The 19,320-nt window shown below is 44.7% G+C and overlaps 1 protein-coding gene across 1 annotated transcript in view; it reads left to right on the plus strand.

The window, feature by feature from the left end:
* The window catches only part of kcnh3 (potassium voltage-gated channel, subfamily H (eag-related), member 3), a 703,578-nt gene that overhangs the window by 192,298 nt on the left and 491,960 nt on the right, over positions 1-19,320 (plus strand). Inside the window, exon 2 of the mRNA XM_060828128.1 lies at positions 11,481-11,714. Within this exon, the coding sequence (XP_060684111.1) occupies positions 11,481-11,714 (234 nt within the window). The remainder of the gene's footprint in view (positions 1-11,480; positions 11,715-19,320) is intronic.

A 19,320-nucleotide genomic window follows, 5' to 3' on the forward strand; every position in this document is an offset into this window, starting at 1 on the left:
CTCATTCACTTACCCCATCCGGGCCCATTTGCAGACACGTTAGACCGGATTGAAAGCTGAAGGGGAATTTTAACTGCGTGGATGGCCATAATTCAAAAACCCAGTCAGGGTGGAGAGAGCACTTGGGAAGTATGGAAATGCTATACACCAATTTCCAGCTACAGGTGGGGATCAGTCTTTGACATTTGTTTATAGTTACCATCTTATGTATACATGAAGCTGAGACTGTCCACATTTAATCCCTACATGATTAAAAGGATTACAAAAGCAAAACCTCTTTTCGTACTTTTCGTACCCCATTGTGATTAGTGATGGTCAGACAACTTCTACATTATGTTCATGAGTTTAATCAATTAATCTTCAAGGTGTAGAGATCCCCTATGTTAGTGCCAAGGCTAACAATGTTGTCATTGTCGTTCAAGATGATCATCTTGATGAAGTAAATGATCAACATTGGAGCCACCTTTCATGACCAGAATTTCTGGTTTTATTTGCTTCGTACCTCCAGTATCTACAGGTCTTTGTTTTATCACCAATGTGAATATATTTTTAAAACTATCATCATAAAGAAATTGTGTTCTCTAGTGGCCCCAATTATCCTTTTATGTTTATGGCCTTTAAATAAATATTTGGTTTTGGTCATATATGCTGCCAGTCTTGAGCAATGTATCCATTTTCCAATATAGGGAATGTGTTGAGAGTGTGAATGATATTATTCATTGGATTTCACATAAGATATTACTGCTGATAAGGCTATTTGATATGTTGCCACATTAGTTCATGCTCACCTGTCATAAACTAGTGTGCCTTTGTGCTTTATTTTTGTTGACATTGTAGAGTGAAATTCATTGTTTGCCTTGTCCCACATAGCTTTCATGGGATCATTAGGATCCCTACAGTGTGTAAGCAGGCCATTTGTCCTATCAAGTCCATACCAATTCTTCAAAGAACATCGCACCCCACCTCTTCCCCCCCCAAACCCCGACAATCCCTGTACCATTGCAATTCCCATAGCCAATCCATCTAACCTGCATATAGAACATAGAACAATACAGCAGAGAACAGGCCCTTTGGCCCTCGATATTGCGCCGACCCTTGAACCATTCTCAGCTCGTCCCCCTACAGTATCCCATCATCATCCATGTACTTACCGAAGGGTTGTTTAAATCTCCCTAATGTGGCTGAGCTGACTCCGTTAGCCGGTAGTGCATTCCACGCCCCTACCTCCCTCTGTGCAAAGATCTTTGGACTGTGGGAGGAAACCAGAGCACCCAGAGAAAATTCTCATAGACATTGGGAGGATGTGCAAATTCCACATAGACAGTTGCCTGAGGCTGGAATCGAACGCAGGTCCCTGGTGCTGTGAGGCAGCAGTGCTAAGCACTGTATTTCTTGTTTTTCAAACCATCATTGTATTTGTTAAAACAGTTTTCAAGGCAATTTGAAATCACTTACACAGTTGTTTAAGCAAGTGATGTAGAGGCTGAATGAGATTTAGTGAATGGATTAATGATTATCTTTTCAGTGGGAGATTAGTTAGCACGGAACAGTAGTAGCAGTACTTTTCATTGTCGTGTACAAAAGTTTCTAAATTCCCTCTATAATGATAATGAGCAAACGTAAGTCTATGCTGCATGCATCACCTAAATCAGTGTACAACAGCTACAGAAAGGAATAATATGTGAAGCAAATAGGTTTATCATCCTCTTTGCAATCCTGGTTTTTCTCCACAGAAGCTGCAAGAATATTGAGACCGTTGGACAATAGTAGGGCTGAGGTTTCCACATTGCTCTTCTGTAGATTTCCATACTTGCCTTACCTGCAGTCACAATGTGTAGAATCTTCAAAGACACTGAACAAATGGACATTGGCAAGAAAATTGTGTGATGCGGGCAGCGATGAGCTTCTTGGTGTCGAGAGCAAAATGTTCCATTTCCCAACTAGTTAGGAAAAGGGGTAGGAGATGGAGCATTTTAAGAGTACCTTTATGGTGGTGGTAATGGGGCAGCAGCATGGAAATGGATGGTGCTTCTTACTTGGTTGGCACAATATGGACCTTTGGCATGAGCACATGAATGGTCACATCTTCAATGGCCAGCACCAGCATCCTTATCTCATAGGGGAGAAGGAGCTGAATGTCAAGCACTTGACCATCTGTTCCAGCTCTCTCAATCCCAGGCTGGGCCATTATGTCCTGCAATAAGACAAAAGAGGGGATTGAGTAGGGAAGGTTCTGCAAGCTGTCGTGAGAGTGATAGATCTTGAGCCTTGATGGGAGGTGTCTGCAGAATCAGAGAGGCGGGGGGGTATGAGGTAGCAGGGGGCATTGATACTTATCTTCACAAACGGGAAAATGTCATTGATGTGCTTGCAGTATGGTTGACTGTTTCTCCTGACTGTCAACAATGCATTGACCCACTGGTAGGGTGCCATGGATTCCTCTGCCAGTCCTGGAGGAGAAGAGCTGCCTTCCTTTGCACCTCCTGTCAACCAGGTCCTTATCTGCAAAGCAGAGTGCTAACTTCCCTTTGTCTGTACTGTCTGGAGCAAATGCCAGGAATCATGACGAGCAGCTCCAGACTGTGAGCACTTGGCTGAGTGCACAACTGCATTTTAAATACGGTGTCAGCACTTAGTGCAAGTGGAAGAATATAATGAACATATCCCCATAGACCCATGGTGCATAGCCAATGAGGTAAGTTTAACAAGATAGGATGAGGAGACTCAATACTTCTTGTAGGAAGAAACTTTCCAGTGAAACTTGCCAAAAGTGACACTTAGTTGATTTCTAGTAAAGTTCAATCCAATCTGCTTGACTGCAGGTCAAGTCTGAAGTATCTAGCCTAAGAAGTATAATTGACTCCTGGAACAAAGTTTCCATGTAACTTTCCTCCTTCCTGATACTTAATGCCTTGCTTATGGCAGAAACACTGTGGGAAATCAGGAGATGAATTAGTCCCTGTAGAGTAGACCACTTCTGACCTCCTGTCATCCACAGTGTTCATGTGGCTGGTCTAATTACATTTCTGGTTATGCAATGCCTGCAATAATTTCTGGTTATGAATGCTACTTTCCATGTAGTAGTCCAAGCCTGAATTTTATATCAATTTTCTTTTCAGTTATACAGTGCTTAAGTGTCTGCAAAGTTGCAAATGGAACTGAACACTATGTAGTGGAGTACCACAAGGATAGGTGTTGGGCGCTCTACTTTTTGTCATTTACATAAATGATTTGGATGCGAGCATATGAGGTACAGTTAGTAAGTTTGCAGATGACACCAAAATTGGAGGTGTAGTGGACAGCGAAGAGGGTTACCTCAGACTACAACAGGACCTGTACCAGATGGGCCAATGGGCTGAGAATTGGCAGATGGAGTTTAATTCAGATAAATGCGAGGTGCTGCATTTTGGGAAAGCAAATCTTAGCAGGACTTCTACACTTAATGGTAAGGTCCTAGGGAGTGTTGCTGAACAAAGAGACCTTGGAGTGCAGGTTCATAGGTCCTTGAAAGTGGAGTTTCAGGTAAATAGGACAGTGAGGAAGGCGTTTGGTATGCCTTCCTTTATTGGTCAGAGTATTAGATTACATTAGATTAGATTACTTACAGTGTGGAAACAGGCCCTTCGGCCCAACAAGTCCACACCGACCCGCCGAAGCGCAACCCACCCATACCCCTACATATACCCCTTACCTAACACTACGGGCAATTTAGCATGGCCAATTCACCTGACCCGCACATCTTTGGACTGTGGGAGGAAACCGGAGCACCCGGAGGAAACCCACGCAGACACGGGGAGAACGTGCAAACTCCACACAGTCAGTCGCCTGAGGCGGGAATTGAACCCAGGTCCCTGGCGCTGTGAGGCAGCAGTGCTAACCACTGTGCCACCGTGCCGCCTACAGGAGTTGGGAGGTCATGTTGCGACTGTACAGGACATTGGTTATGTCACTGTTGGAATATTGTGTGCAATTCTGGTCTCCTTCCTATGGGAAAAATGTTGTGAAACTTGAAAGGGTTCAGAAAATATTTACAAAGATGTTGCCAGGGTTGGAGGATCTGAGCTACAGGGAGAGGCTGAACAGGCTGGGGCTGTTTTCCCTGGAGCATCAGAGGCTGAGGGGTGACCTTATAGAGGTTTAAAAAATTATGAGAGGCATGGATAGGATAAATAGACAAAGTCTTTTCCCTGGGGTCGGGGAGTCCAGAACTAGAGGGCATAGGTTTAGGATGAGAGGGGAAAGATATAAAAGAGACCTAAGGGGCAACTTTTTCATGCAGAGGGTGGTACGTGTATGGAATGAGCTGCCAGAGGATGTGGTGGAGGCTGGTACAATTACAACATTTAAAAGGCATCTGGATGGGTGTATGAGTAGGAAGGGTTTGGAGGGATATGGGCCGGGTGCTGGCAGGTGGGACTAGATTGGGTTGGGATATCTGGTCGGCATGGACGGGTTGGACTGAAGGGTCTGTTTCTGTGCTGTACATCTCTTTGACTCTATGACTCTACCCATCAGCAAGTACCCACTTCTGATCTTATATTGAAAGAAAGGCAATTGATGAAACAACTACTGTGTGCAACTGACTGTGTGGAGTTTGCACGTTCTCCCCGTGTCTGCGTGGGTTTCCTCCGGGTGCTCCGGTTTCCTCCCACAGTCCAAAGATGTGCGGGTCAGGTGAATTGGCCATGCTAAATTGCCCATATTGTTAGGTAAGAGGTAAATGTAGGGGTATGGGTGAGTTGCGCTTCGGTGGGTCGGTGAGGACTTGTTGGGCCGAAGGGCCTGTTTCCACACTGTAATCTAATCTAATCTAATCTAATCTAATCTAATCTAAAGATGGTTAGACCAAGGCCACTATCCTGGAGAGCTCCTGCAGAGGCATCCTGGACCTGTGATGATTGCCCGTCAACAAGCACAACCATTTTCTTTTGTGCCAAGTATGACTCTAACCAGTGGAGAGTTCTCCTCCTCATTCCGATTGACTTAAGTTTTAATTGGATTCCTTGGTGCTGAACTTGATCAAATGCTGCCTTGGTGTTAAGGGCAGATTCATTCACCTCTGCTCTGGGAATTTCAGCTCTATTGACCATATTCAGACAAAGACTGTATTCTGGTCAGGAGCTCAATTGCCTTGACAGAGCCCAAACCAAGCATTGATGAGTAAATGCCACTTCATCGCACTATCAATAAAACCTTACATCAGTTTGCCAATGAGCAAGAGTAGACTGACAGGGCAGTAAGTGGCCAGATTAAATTTGTTTTGTTTTTCATGGACAGGATTGCTTGGGAAACCTCACACTTTTATTGAGTGGATGGCAGTGATACAGCAGTTCAGGAACAGGTTAGCTCGAGGCTTGGGTACTATGGTCTTCATTACTACAACAGGGATGTTGTTCGGCCTGTACCTTTTCTGTATATAGTGCCCTCAGCCATTATTAGCTTTCATGTGAAGTGAATAGAATTGGCTGAAGACTTGCTTTCATATGATGGGGCCACAAAGTGGGCTAAGGGGTGTGAACTTCAACCACGCGCAAGGTCTGCCAGTATTTAGGGTTGGTATATTCACGGAGTCGCCACCTCCATTGTTTCTTTGCAGGCTACCTCACAACTGGTGAGGTAAATGTAGGGGTATGGGACTGGAGTGTTTTGATGTGAGTTACTGATTATGGGATCACATAGTAGTAATAGAACTTGCAGCATGGGTTGGTACCTGGGACTTCGATGTTGTGGCCATTACAGAGACGTGGGTAGAACAGGGACAAGAATGGCTGTTGCACGTTCCAGGGTTCAAATGTTTTAGTAGGATCAGACATGGGGGTAAAAAAGGGGGAGGCGTGGCATTACTTGTCAAAGACAGTATCACAGCAGTGGAATGGACGATGGAAGAGGACTTGCCATCTGAGGTAGTTTGGGCTGAGGTTAGAAATAGGAAAGGTGAGGTCACCCTGTTAGGTGTTTTCTACAGGCCTCCTAATAGTCCTAGAGAAGTAGAGGATAATATTGCGAGGATGATTCAGGAAAAGAGTGAAGGTAGCAGGGTGGTTGTTATGGGGGACTTTAACTTCCCAGATATTGACTGGGAGAGCTATAGCTCGAGTTCATTAGATGGGTCGGTGTTTGTACAATGTGTGCAGGAGGGTTTCCTGACACAATATGTCGACAGGCCAACAAGAGGGGAGGCTATATTGGATTTGGTTCTAGGTAATGAACCAGGCCAGGTGTTAGACTTGGAGGTAGGTGAGCACTTCGGGGACAGTGACCACAACTCGGTGACTTTTACTTTAGTGATGGAGAGGGATAATCGTGCGCCGCAGGGCAAGAGCTATAGCTGGGGGCAGGGAAATTATGATGCTGTGAGGCATGACTTAGGATGTGTGGATTGGAAAAACAGGCTTCAAGAGAAGAACACTAATGAGATGTGGGGATTGTTCAAGGAGCAGCTACTGCGTGTCCTCGATAGGTATGTACCAGTCAGGCATGGTGTAAAGGGCCTTGTGAGGCAGCCGTGGTTTAGTAAGGAATTGGAGTCCCTTGTGAAAGGGAAGAAGGCGGCATATGTAAAGATGAGGCGTGAAGGTTCAGTAGGGGCGATTGAGAGTTATAAGGTAGCCAGGAAGGAGCTAAAGAGGGAGCTAAGAGAAGCGAGAAGGGGACATGAAAAGTCTTTAGCTGGTAGGATTAGGGAAAACCCAAAGGCTTTCTATAGGTATGTCAAGAATAAAAGGATGACTAGGGTAGGTATCGGTCCAGTCAAGGATAGTAGTGGGAAGTTGTGTGTGGAGGCGGAGGAGATTGGAGAGACATTAAATCAGTACTTTTCATCAGTATTCACTCAGGAACAGGACACTGTTGCTGATGTGAATATGGAATCACAAATAATTAGAATGGATGCCCTGGAAATATGCAGGGAAGAGGTTTTGGGAATATTGGAAAGGATGAATATAGATAAGTCTCCTGGGCCTGATGGCATTTACCCCAGGATCCTATGGGAAGCTAGGGAGGAGATAGCAGAGCCATTGGCCTGGATTTTTATGTCGTCATTGTCAACGGGAATAGTACCAGAGGACTGGAGGATAGCGAATGTGGTCCCATTGTTCAAGAAAGGGAGTAGGGATAGCCCTAGTAACTATAGGCCAGTGAGTCTGACTTCAGTGGTGGGCAAAGTCTTAGAGAGAATGGTAAGGGATAAGATTTATGAACATCTGGGTAGGAATAACGTGATCAGGGATAGCCAGCATAGTTTTGTGAAGGGCAGGTCGTGCCTCACAAACCTTATTGAGTTCTTTGAGAAGGTGACTAAGGAAGTGGATGAGGGTAAAGCAGTAGATGTTGTATATATGGATTTTAGTAAGGCGTTCGATAAGGTTCCCCATGGTAGGCTAATGCTAAAACTTCGGAGGTATGGCATTGAGGATACATTAGAGGTTTGGATTAGGAATTGGCTGGCTGGAAGGAGACAGAGGGTAGTAGTTGATGGATTATGTTCATCTTGGAGCGCAGTTACTAGCGGTGTACCACAAGGATCTGTTTTGGGACCATTGCTTTTTGTTATCTTTATAAATGATCTAGAGGAAGGACTTGAAAGCTGGGTAAGCAAGTTTGCGGATGACACAAAAGTCGGTGGAGTTGTGGATAGTGAGGAAGGAAGTGGTAGGTTACAGCGGGATATAGATAAGTTGCAGAGCTGGGCGGAAATGTGGCAAATGGAATTCAATGTAGCTAAGTGCGAAGTCGTTCACTTTGGTAGGAATAACAAGATGATGGATTACTGGGCTAATGGTAGGCTACTTGGTAGTGTGGATGAGCAGAGGGATCTTGGTGTCCATGTACACAGATCTCTGAAAGTTGCCACCCAGGTAAATACTGCCGTGAGGAAGGCATATGGTGTACTGGGCTTTATTGGCAGAGGAATTGAGTTCCGGAGTCCTGAGGTCATGTTGCAGTTGTATAAGACTCTGGTGAGGCCTCATCTGGAGTATTGTGTGCAGTTTTGGTCGCCATACTATAGGAAGGATGTGGAAGCTTTAGAACGAGTGCAGAGGAGGTTTACCAGGATGTTGCCTGGAATGGTAGGAAAATCTTATGAGGAAAGGCTGAGGCACTTGGGGCTGTTCTCATTGGAGAAGAGAAGGTTTAGGGGAGATCTGATAGAAGTGTATAAGATGATTAGGGGTTTAGATAGGGTAGATACTAAGAAGCTTTTACCGCTAATGGAGTCAGGTGTTACTAGGGGACATAGCTTTAAATTAAGGGGTGGTAGGTATAGGACAGATGTTAGGGGTAGATTCTTCACACAGCGGGTTGTGAGTTCATGGAATGCCCTGCCCGTATCAGTGGTGAACTCTCCTTCTTTATGGTCATTTAAGCGGGCATTGGATAGGCATTTGGAAGTTATTGGGCTAGTATAGGTTAGGTAGGGTTCGGTCGGCGCAACATCGAGGGCCGAAGGGCCTGTACTGCGCTGTATCCTTCTATGTTCTATGTTCTATGTTCTAATAGCACCCTGTGCATGTAGTTGTGTATTATAGCTTCACCAGGTTGGCACCTCTGCTCTTAAACACAATTGGTGCTGTCCTTGGCTTATACTTCTATGCTCTGCATTGAATCAGAGTAGATTCCCTGTCTTGATGGTCAAGGTAGATTAAAGGGTATGCCAGGTTATGTGGTGAATGATTGTGGTGAAGTAAGTTTTGCTGCTATAATGGCCCACAGTGCCTGATAGATGTCCAGCTTTGAGACTCTGCTTTTGACCTAAATTATCAGTCTCAATCACTTGACACAGTGGTCATGCTATACAATATACTGGAGGGTTAGGACAAGGCCGATTACTTTTTCCTTTGGTTCGCTCATCAACTGACGCATGCCTAGTCTGGTCCAAACTACGACCTATTTGGCGATTAATATCAAAGCTTTTCAGCCAGAATACACGCTGAGTGGATTTCAATGTGTAGGAAGTTTTATTCGTAGACAGAGGGAAAGATATATGACAATCGGCAGGTTTCCTTGCTCATGTTTGAATGGAATAGAATAGCCTTTATCGTCACGTGCTCTCAATGAGCGCAGTGAAATGTTTGTAATGTTGCCTATCAGTGCCATCTCAGGTACAGGGCACCTAGGTACAGATACTTTAAGTGTTGTTACACAGTTAAAAAAAACACGTAAGCTTTGGAATAATTTAATAAAAGTCGTGAATGATAGTGAAACGTGACTATAGAATACTAGTCTTTTTGCAACATGAGTCATTGCTTGCTCGGCTTCAGAACACAAGGCAATGCTGCCTCTATGTGCTGGCCCCATACAGGATTCTCTCTGCTCCCGCTCTGGGACCAGGCTGCTCGTTCTGCCACGCTCTGGCTCCAGTCCACGCACGATCTGTTCCCCGCTCCAGGACCTGGCCTGTGACTCAGCGTGTGCTCGCTCTGCTCCCCGCTCCGGGACCCGGCCCATGACTCAGCATGTGCTCGCTCTACTCCCCGCTCCGGGACCTGGCCCGTGACTCAGCACGTGCTCGCTCTGCTCCCCGCTCCGGGACCCGGCCCGTGACTCAGCATGTGCTCGCTCTGCTCCCCGCTCCGGGACCCGGCCCTTGACTCAGCGTGTGCTCACTCTGCTCCCCGCTCCAGGACCTGGCCCGTGACTCAGCGTGTGCTCACTCTGCTCCCCGCTCCGGGACCTGGCCCGTGACTCAGCATGTGCTCGCTCTGCTCCCCGCTCCGGGACCCGGCCCTTGACTCAGCGTGTGCTCACTCTGCTCCCCGCTCCGGGACCTGGCCCGTGACTCAACACGTGCTCGCTCTGCTCCCCGCTCCGGGACCCGGCCTTCGACTTAGACTTAGACTTACAGTGTGGAAACAGGCCCTTCGGCCCAACAAGTCCACACCGACCCGCCGAAGCGAAACCCACCCATACCCCTACATTACCCCTTACCTAACACTACGGGCAATTTAGCATGGCCAATTCACCTGACCCGCACATCTTTGGACTGTGGGAGGAAACCGGAGCACCCGGAGGAAACCCACGCAGACACGGGGAGAACGTGCAAACTCCACACAGTCAGTCGCCTGAGTCGGGAATTGAACCCGGGTCTTCAGGCGCTGTGAGGCAGCAGTGCTAACCACTGTGCCACCGTGCCGCCCACTGTGTCTCAGCGTGTGCTCACTTTGCTCCCCGCTGTGGGACCCGGCCCATGGCTCAGCGTGTGCTCGCTCTGCTCCCCGCTCTGGGACCCATCCCGTGACTCAGCGTGTACTTGCTCTGCTCCCCGTTCCGTGAACCAGCCCGCGACTCAGCGTGCACTCACTCTGCTCCCCGCTCTGGGACCTGGCCTGTGACCCAGCGTGTGCTCACTCTGCTCCCCGCTCCAGGACCCGGCCTGTGACTCAGCGTGCGCTCACTCTGCTCCCCGCTCTGGGACCTGGCCTGTGACCCAGCGTGTGCTCACTCTGCTCCCCACTCCGGGACCCGGCCTGTGACTCAGCGTGCGCTCACTCTGCTCCCCACTCCGGGACCCAGCCTGTGACTCAGTGTGTGCTCGCTCTGCTCCCCGCTCCAGGACCCGGACCGTGACTTAGCGTGTGCTCGCTCTGCTCCCCGCTTCGTGTACCAGCCCGCGACTCAGCGTGTGCTCGCTTTGCTCCCCGCTCCAGGACTTGGCCCGCGACTCAGACTGTCCTCGTTCTGCTGCAGTCGCTCTGGGATTTGGCCCACATGCTCAATTCCTCACCGGGCACCAGTCACAATTTGTCTCCCTTGACTCCAGTCTTCAGGTAGGGAGTAGTTGCACCCTGGAGCAGAGGAGCTCCAACTGAGTTGTTTTGGTCAGCATCAGACTGGGTCCTCAAGCTTCTCTCTCCGACTAGGAGGAATTTCTAGTGTTTACAAAGTTTTCCAATCTATTCTCGTTCCATTCCTCTGTACTTAACTTATGCTTACCTTTTATACTGAGCACCTCACCCCCACATTCCTCAGCTATTCCCTCAGTTTGACCTAATGCCCTGAGATATTACTGGATTTGGAGACAATGTTGCAGATTCCCAGATCATTTCCTCCTGATTGCTATGGAAGACAGGAATTACCATTAGACATTGTCTGAAATATATAGATCTGTGGACCTCGGTCAGACCGATGCTTAATTATTCTTTGGGACAGTTCTCCCCTTTTTGGCATAGGTACCCAGAGATTAGCGAGGGCAATTTGTAATGGTCAACTGGGCAGAGGGTACCTTTACTATGTCCATATCCAATATTTAGTTCAAAGCTGAAAAATTCACCTAGCTTTAATTTTATGCATTTTCACAGCAATGTATTACAATACTCGGCAGTTAAGAATCAAACACATTCTAAGTTTTTTTTGTGGTATTTTTCGCATTTAATATTCATGTGAGTTGTTTTTCCTTTTTTCCATTAGACATTATTTCATTATTGGTGGGAGCGACAACTTGACAAAGTAGTCCAATCAATATATTGTTTTCAATTCAACAGACAGCAATTTTGTTCTGGGAAATGCTCAGGTATTGAACGTGTATCCTATTGTGTACTGCTCCGATGGATTCTGCGAGCTGACTGGCTATGCCCGAGCTGAACTCATGCAGAAGAGCTGTGCTTGTAAGTTTCTCTATGGGGTAGAAACGAACGAAGCCATGAAAATTCAGATCCAAAACGCATTGGATGAGAAACGTGAGTTCAAGACTGAACTGATCTTCTATAAGAAGAGCGGTGAGTACAACAAGATAAAATTATTTTTCGCTTGCTTGCTGTTTGTAATTTAATGTCTCCTCCTTTTCCTCTTTCAAGTTGCACTTCCCTTGTTACCATTTTAATCTACATCATATTATCGCTTCCCTTCTCCACCCACCACTGGTATGAAGTTCCTGAGGCTGCTGGGGAGGCTGAAATCCACTCAAGAGGTGGCGAGGGGGGATCCAAGATGGCGGCAGCCCAGCAAGTCTGAGTCTACAGTGCTCCTCCCAAGACTTGGGCAAAGTGGGTCACCCACCTCCACCACACTCACCAAATCATCTAAAATAGCTGTTTAATTTAATTAGTTGCTGAGTATTAAATTTAAACAATCTAATCTTCAGTAAAAATGACTAAAGGGAAGGGAGCCCACAGCTCTCAGCAAGCTGGAACCCCTCCCCCACCCTCTCCAGCTGCAGCAGAGGCATCCGCAGCCGCCCCAGGGGACTTACCTACGGTGGCGAGCCTCGTGGAAATAATCTCCAAACTCGGTGCGAAGATCAACGCTTTTATTAAAGAGTCCCGAAGTCAATGGGACTCACTCTCAACCGCGCTGCAAAAGCATGACCGAGACATTAAGGAAATCGAGCGCCGAGTCAGAGGGGCGGAGCTAAAGGCCGCGACCTCCAAAACTATAGCGCAATCGGCCGTGGATCAGGTCCAGACTCTTGAACAGCGAGTCCGACCTTAGGGAATCACATTGACGACCTCGAGAATCGAGGTCGTCGAAAAAATATTCGTTTGCTGGTCCTTCCCGAACGGAAAGAGAAAGGCCAGCTTACAGCGTTCCTCAAACAATGGCTGCCACAGCTTTTAAATCTGGAGGCTGGATCAGGCTGGGTATGGGTAGAATGGGCCTACCGGGTTGCAATACGCGGGCCCGACTTGAACCAGTGCCCCCGCCCGGTCCTGTTCCGACTACAGAGCTATAAGGAGAGGCAGATACTCCTAGAAGCCTCTAGAAACCTTGGAAAAGATTCCCAAGAGTAAAAAGTGAGGTCTGCAGATGCTGGAGATCAGAGCTGAAAATGTGTTGCTGGTTAAAGCACGGCAGGTCAGGCAGCATCTAAGGAACAGGAAATTCAACGGGCATAAGCCTTAGATTCCCAAGCCATGATCTATAAAGGATCCAAGATCATGTTATTCCAGGACTTTTCCCCAGCTCTGATCCAAAAGAGGAAGGCATTCGATGAGGAGAAGAAGTGTTTAAGGGACTTAAATATTCAGTATTCCTTATGCTACCCAGCAATGCTATGATTTAACCATGAAGGATCCGTATATAACTTCGGGTCGCCGGAAAAGGCTAAGGAATTTTTGGACTCTCTTAGCTAAATTGTAAGAGATAATGGATGTTGGTTTGCCTTCCCCCCCACTCCAGTTTATATCCCCCCCCCTTTCTTTTTTTTACCTTACTGTTTAATATTATCTTGGGGGGTGGGGAGAGAGATTTATTTATTTGTTCTCTACTTAACGATTTTCTGCTCCCCCGTGGGTTTTTTTTATTATTCTATATTATATATATATGAGCCGGGGGGATCTAGTTAATGTTGGTGGGAGGAGGTGGTTACCTTATTCTATTTTACCTCTGTCTCTAGGAGTGGGGTTGTTTTCCCTTGTTATTTTGTATTATTATATTTAATTATTACTTGTTGTGGTTGTAATTTTATAGTTATATATGTTTATACATGGTATTAACATTACCAAATATATCCAGGTGTTGGTGTGGGTGGGGGAGGTGCGGGTAGGGTGCTCACTGTTAACTCTAGCTCTGTAGTATATTTGAATTCTCCTCATCCTATTGAGGAGCGCCTGGGTCAAGGGTGGGGCACTGGTTGGGAGAGGATACGATGGACCTTTGGAAAGGAAGTGATACCCCCTGGGATCAAGGGGGAAAATCTCCATTTAAGTATGTTTTTTTTATTATTATTTAGAACTAGTTTTTTATTATACTGTTGTGAGTGTATTAGAGAGCCTTTATTTTTGTGAATTTTATATGCTCTATGCTCGGGATATTCTGGATAGGGTTTCCCCTCCCGAGGGGTCTCGGATCTGCCTAGATGATTATGGTTGATCAGTCGGTTAAGTGGTGCACCTGGAATGTCAAGGGGAGTAATTCGCCAGTCAAAAGGAAGAAAATATTATCAAGTCTCAATAAAGAAAGAGTTGATATAGCTCTCCTACAGGAGACACACCTGTTGGATAAAGAACACTTGAAATTACGACAGAGTGGATTTAATCAGGCCTTTTTTTCTTTTTTTAGCTCAAAAAGCAGGGGAGTTATTATTCTTATTTGGAAGGATTTACCTTTTAAAATCCTAAGTCAGATAAAAGACGAATCTGGACGATACATTCTGATTAAAGCCCTTATAAATGGAGAGGAATATGGGATTTTAAATTTGTATTGCCCCCCGGCACATCCCTTTAAATTTATAATGGAAGCCTTCTCAAAATTGATGGCTCTCGGTGCTCATCATACAATTATAGGGGGAGACTTTAATTGTATCATGGATCCGGAAATAGATAGGATTCCCAAGAGTACTGCAGGAGTATCTCCCAGATCTAGACAATTGGTGGATTTGAACAAAGAATTAGGACTAGATGATGTATGGAGATGCCTTCATCCACAGGGCAGAGATTTTTCTTTTTACTCCAATCCGCATAAATGTCACACCAGAATTGATATGTTTTTTGCCCCCTCAATTTTTTTAAATTCCATATCATCCTGTAAAATAGGCAGGATAGCAATTACCAATCACGCTGCTGTATATATGGAAATCAAGGTGAGGAACAACGGGACATCCCCTTGGCATTGGCGTATGGACCCCTTCCTGATGAAAGATAGTAAATTTGTGAAGTACTTCTCTCAAGAATTTAAAACATTTTTAGAAATTGATTTAGGTACGGCCAGCATGATGTGGGAGACCATCAAAGTTTACACGCGAGGTTTGATCATCTCATACTCAGTGACCCAGAAAAAATTGAAGGGAGAACAACAGCATCTGCTCGAAGCTCGTTTAAAAGCAACTGAAACAGTAAACGCTGACAGACCTTCTATTATCAAATTGCAAGGGATTACGGCCCTTAGGACAGCTCTAAACACCACGCTTACCCAAACGGCTAAGAGGGAAATATTATTTGCAAAACAAAGGTTATATGAATTTGGCGACAAACCGGGTAGATACTTAACATTTCTTGCAAAGAAAAAACAGCCCCCTCAAACTATCACGTCTATCAAGTAAAGTGCGGGTATTTTGACTCATGATCATAAAAGGATGAATGCAATCTTTAGAAAATTTTATTCTGATTTATATATATCGCAGGATTGTGAAGATAGGACTAGGAGGTTGCAATCATTTTTTAAAAATTTGACCTTTCCGGACCTAACTCCGGAACAGGTATCAGTCTTAAATGCTCCCCTAACAGTCCAATAAATACTTGACGCAATCAGGCAACTTCAGAGCGGTAAGGCACCTGGCCCAGATGGTTTTCAAGCTGAATTCTATAAAGAATTTACAGGAATATTAGCTGGTCCACTTATGGACATGTATAGTCAGGGCTGTCTCCCGCCTCCGCTAAAAGAGGCAAATATCTCTCTTATCCTTAAAAAAGGAAAGGACTCAGAAGATTGTGTGTCATATAGACCAATATCCTTGCTAAATGTAGATTTTAAAATCCTTTCTGAAACGTTAGTATTGAGACTAGAAAGGGCATTGCCACATATCATAAAGGAGGATCAGACAGGGTTTATCAAAGGCTGTAGATCATTCAATAATATTAGAAGGGTTTTGAATGTGATTCAAGCCTGCCATCAGGGAAAGATACCAGGAGTAGTCGTCTCATTAGATGGAGAAAAGGCATTCGATAGGGTTGAATGGTCTATTTGTTTTACACATTGGAAAGATTTGGCGTTGGAAAGATGTTTACCAAATGGGTCTCAACATTGTATGGTGATCCCAAAGCAGTTGTGGTTACCAATGGATTAGGTTCGGATAGCTTCAGTGTGGGTAGAGGCTGCCGTCAGGGTTGTCCTCTCTCGCCATTGTTATTTACGCTAATAATTGAACCACTAGCAGAAGCTATACGGACTGATCCTAATATAACGGCCCCGAGGATGGTACAGGTAAACACAAAATTACCCTTTATGCAGATGATGTTCTTCTATTCCTCAGTAATCCTCTGATGTCTGTGCCTCGCCTAATCCAAGCTATTAATACATTTAGCGCATTCTCAGGCTATAAAATTAATTTCTCAAAATTGGAGGCTATGCCAATGGGTGGCCTTGCTATAATAACCCACTTAGTGGACGGATCCCACTTTCCCTTTTGGCGGTCCCTGGAGGGTTTCTTATATTTAGGCATTTTTATTACCCCAGTATTTGGTCAGTTATACAAGGCTAACTGTGCATTTACTGGAAAGGATCAGGCAGGACCTCCAACGATGGGGAGACCTTCCAATTTCCTGGTTGGGTAGAATAGCACTAATTAAAATGAATGTTCTGCCCCGTCTCCTATATCCTATGAGAATGCTCCCGGTGATGCTGCCAAGGCTGACACTACGTAAATTATATGGCTGGTTGGGTTCCTTTATCTGGAATCATAGACGGCCCCTCATTAAGCTGAAGAAGCTACAGCTTCCACAGGCAAGGGGAGGATTGGACTTCCCAAATTTTAGGAAATATCAGTTAAGTTCCCTATTAAGTTACATAGCTGATTGGGTCTTATCTGATCCGCAATCAATCTGGCTGGACATCGAGGCTTCTCAAGTAAAATGCCCACTTATTAACCTTTTATTTTCCGACAAGAGGAAAATCATTACAGATCACTGTAAAAACCCTATAATACTAAACACAATTAAAGCTTGGAATATAATGCGACAAAATGAGGGCAATTCGCATGAAACATCCCCCTATGCGCCGATAGTGGGAGCATGGGGATTTCAACCGGGGTTTACAGACGCCACTTTTAAACTCTGGAAATCCAGGGGTATCTCATGTCTAGGGGACCTATTTAAAGATGGGGTCCTGATGTCTTTTGAACAGCTGCGTCAGAAATTCGGATTACCTAATGGAGACCTCTTTCGATATTCCAAATTCGAGATTACATACAGAAGAAGACTGCGTTATTAGATAGTCTTTATAGAACAGATAGAGAATGTAGAGTGCTATGGCCAATGGGGGTATCTTCCGTCAGTACTATTTATCATTTACTACATGATGAAGTATCGGGAGATATGAACAATCTGCTTAAAACATGGGATCAGGATTCGGGACTAGAAATCTCTACAGAAACGTGGAATGAGATTTGGGAAAACGCCAGAAGAATCACCATCTACAACAGAACTCAGGCTACCCAGCTGAAGATACTTCACAGGGCCCATATAGCACCGGTTCGATTGGCAAAATTTAAAGCAGGAGCATCTCCAATGTGTCCCAACGGTAAAATAGAGGTGGGTACTCTTGTACATTGCCTATGGACCTGTCATAAGATCCGTAGATACTGGACTAAAGTAGCAAGTACCCTGACAGAAATTTTAGGAACGGAAATTAAAATGGACCCTGTATTTCTCCTTTTGGGCTTTTCGAACTTATCCTCCCTGGATATGCACGGGAAGAGATTATTTTCTATTCTCTCTTTCTGTGCAAGGAAAAATATTTTGGTCAACTGTGTGGCTGAGGGCCCCCCTGGAATTTCAAATTGGCACAGATTAATTATGGAATGTATTCCCCTTGACTTCCTTACAAATATGGTGCACCGAAAGACCGAATTATTTTATAAAATATGGCAGCTCTTCTTGAATTATATAAATACAGATATTTCGGCCATCCGAACAAGGGCTTTTATTTAATTGAGATTGCGAACCTGGCTGGTCCGGGGCCCCTTGGGAGAGGAATCCCGCACGAATACGGGTTTTGTTACATTTGATGTTAACACGTTCCGAGCATATATCTCACTACCCAATTTCTGTGTTATCCGTTGGTTTTTTTGTCTTTTTCTTATTTGAATAATGTAAGAGACTTAATTACACACTTTGGTTAGTTGTAGGTTAGATTAGTAGTTAGTTGAGTTTTGTTTTTTTTTCTTTCTCTGTATTTTTCTTTTGTTAAATTTTGGTTATTATTTATTTAAGATATAATTGTATATCAATGTTTGTATACAATTGAGAGTTTGAGAGTTTTGTTTATTATTATAAATTTGTAAAAATGTTAAATTTCTAATAAAAATATCTATAAATAAAAGAAGTGACCAGGCTTGGGAAATGGAGAGTGGCCCTGGTGATCGTTGGGCATGGTGGTTTACTGGGTTCGATTCCTGCCTCAGGTGACTGTCTGTGTTGAGTTTGCACAATCTTCCCGTGTCAGCATGGGTTTCCTTCGGGTACTCCTGTTTCCTCCCACAGCCCAAGATGTGCAGGTTAGGTGGATTAGCCATGGAAAATGCAGAATTACAGGGATAGGCTAGGGGATGGATCTGGTTGGGATGATCTTTGGAGGGTCAGTGTGGACTCAATATGCTAAATAGATTATTACCACGCTGTAGGGATTCTGTGATTTTAACATCAGTGTCTCGTTTACTTATTCGACTTCACATCCCGGGTCCATCTGCGTGGAACCTGCGTTGTTAATACTACCTTTGTGGAAAATCCAAACCTATCATAACAACCCCTCCACTATCGTATCCTCAATTTTTCAGAATGGAATATTTAGCTTTTTGAATGGAAATGTCAGTTGACTGTCAGAGTTACTGTTGAATTGTTCCAAAGACATTGGTTTATTTCTTTTATTTTATTGCATTTAATTTACCTGTTAGTATTGTACATATCAACTGTTCATAATTTCAACCAACAGGTCATCAACATATATAGATTGGAAGCAACTTGTGTAACAGCATGATGGGAAAGATTGGATAATTGACATCATTGCCTGGAAGGGGATATTTTTAAAGTATTGGTTTTTAAAGTACGAAAAGAGCAGATGTGTCCAGGGAGCATGTTGTGGAAGCTGATGGCCTAATGTCTGAGTATACAGCAGTCAATGATCAAAGAGTAATGATTGGAAATGAGGAGTGCACCAAATGTAGGAGAAATAGGTCAGTTGGAACAAGGGTGCAGGAGACAGCTGAATTTGGGCAGGTTATCAACAAGAAGAATCTTACGTTTATTTACACAATCAGGGTGAATGTAGAGGTGCTGAATGCACAGTTTGGAATGTGGGCTACAGCATTCTGTATGAATTGTAGTCGTTGCAAGAAGGCTTGTGAGAGAGGTTCGTTAAAAGAATCACTCCAGAGGGAATAGCAATATTGAACTGTAGTGAAGCAATATTAAGTGCAAGCCGAGTGACCAGGATGGAAAGTATTTCAGAGTTGGAAGAGGTTGGTTTTAATACAGATCACATTAAGATTGGAGGAAAAATGGTGAGAGATTTGAGTTTTAACAGTGCAATGTATCAAAGGTTTCTTTGGCCTAGTCTGAAGTGGCAAACCGATGGGTTTAGTATGGGAAAGGCCAAACAGAGTGGTCTTCTGTTTGGCCAATATTGAGCTGAAGGAATTGGAAATTATCAGATTAGTTGTTACAAATGAAATGG

The sequence above is a fragment of the Hemiscyllium ocellatum genome, chromosome 7, assembly GCF_020745735.1.
Source record: "Hemiscyllium ocellatum isolate sHemOce1 chromosome 7, sHemOce1.pat.X.cur, whole genome shotgun sequence".
NCBI classification, from domain to species: domain Eukaryota; kingdom Metazoa; phylum Chordata; class Chondrichthyes; order Orectolobiformes; family Hemiscylliidae; genus Hemiscyllium; species Hemiscyllium ocellatum.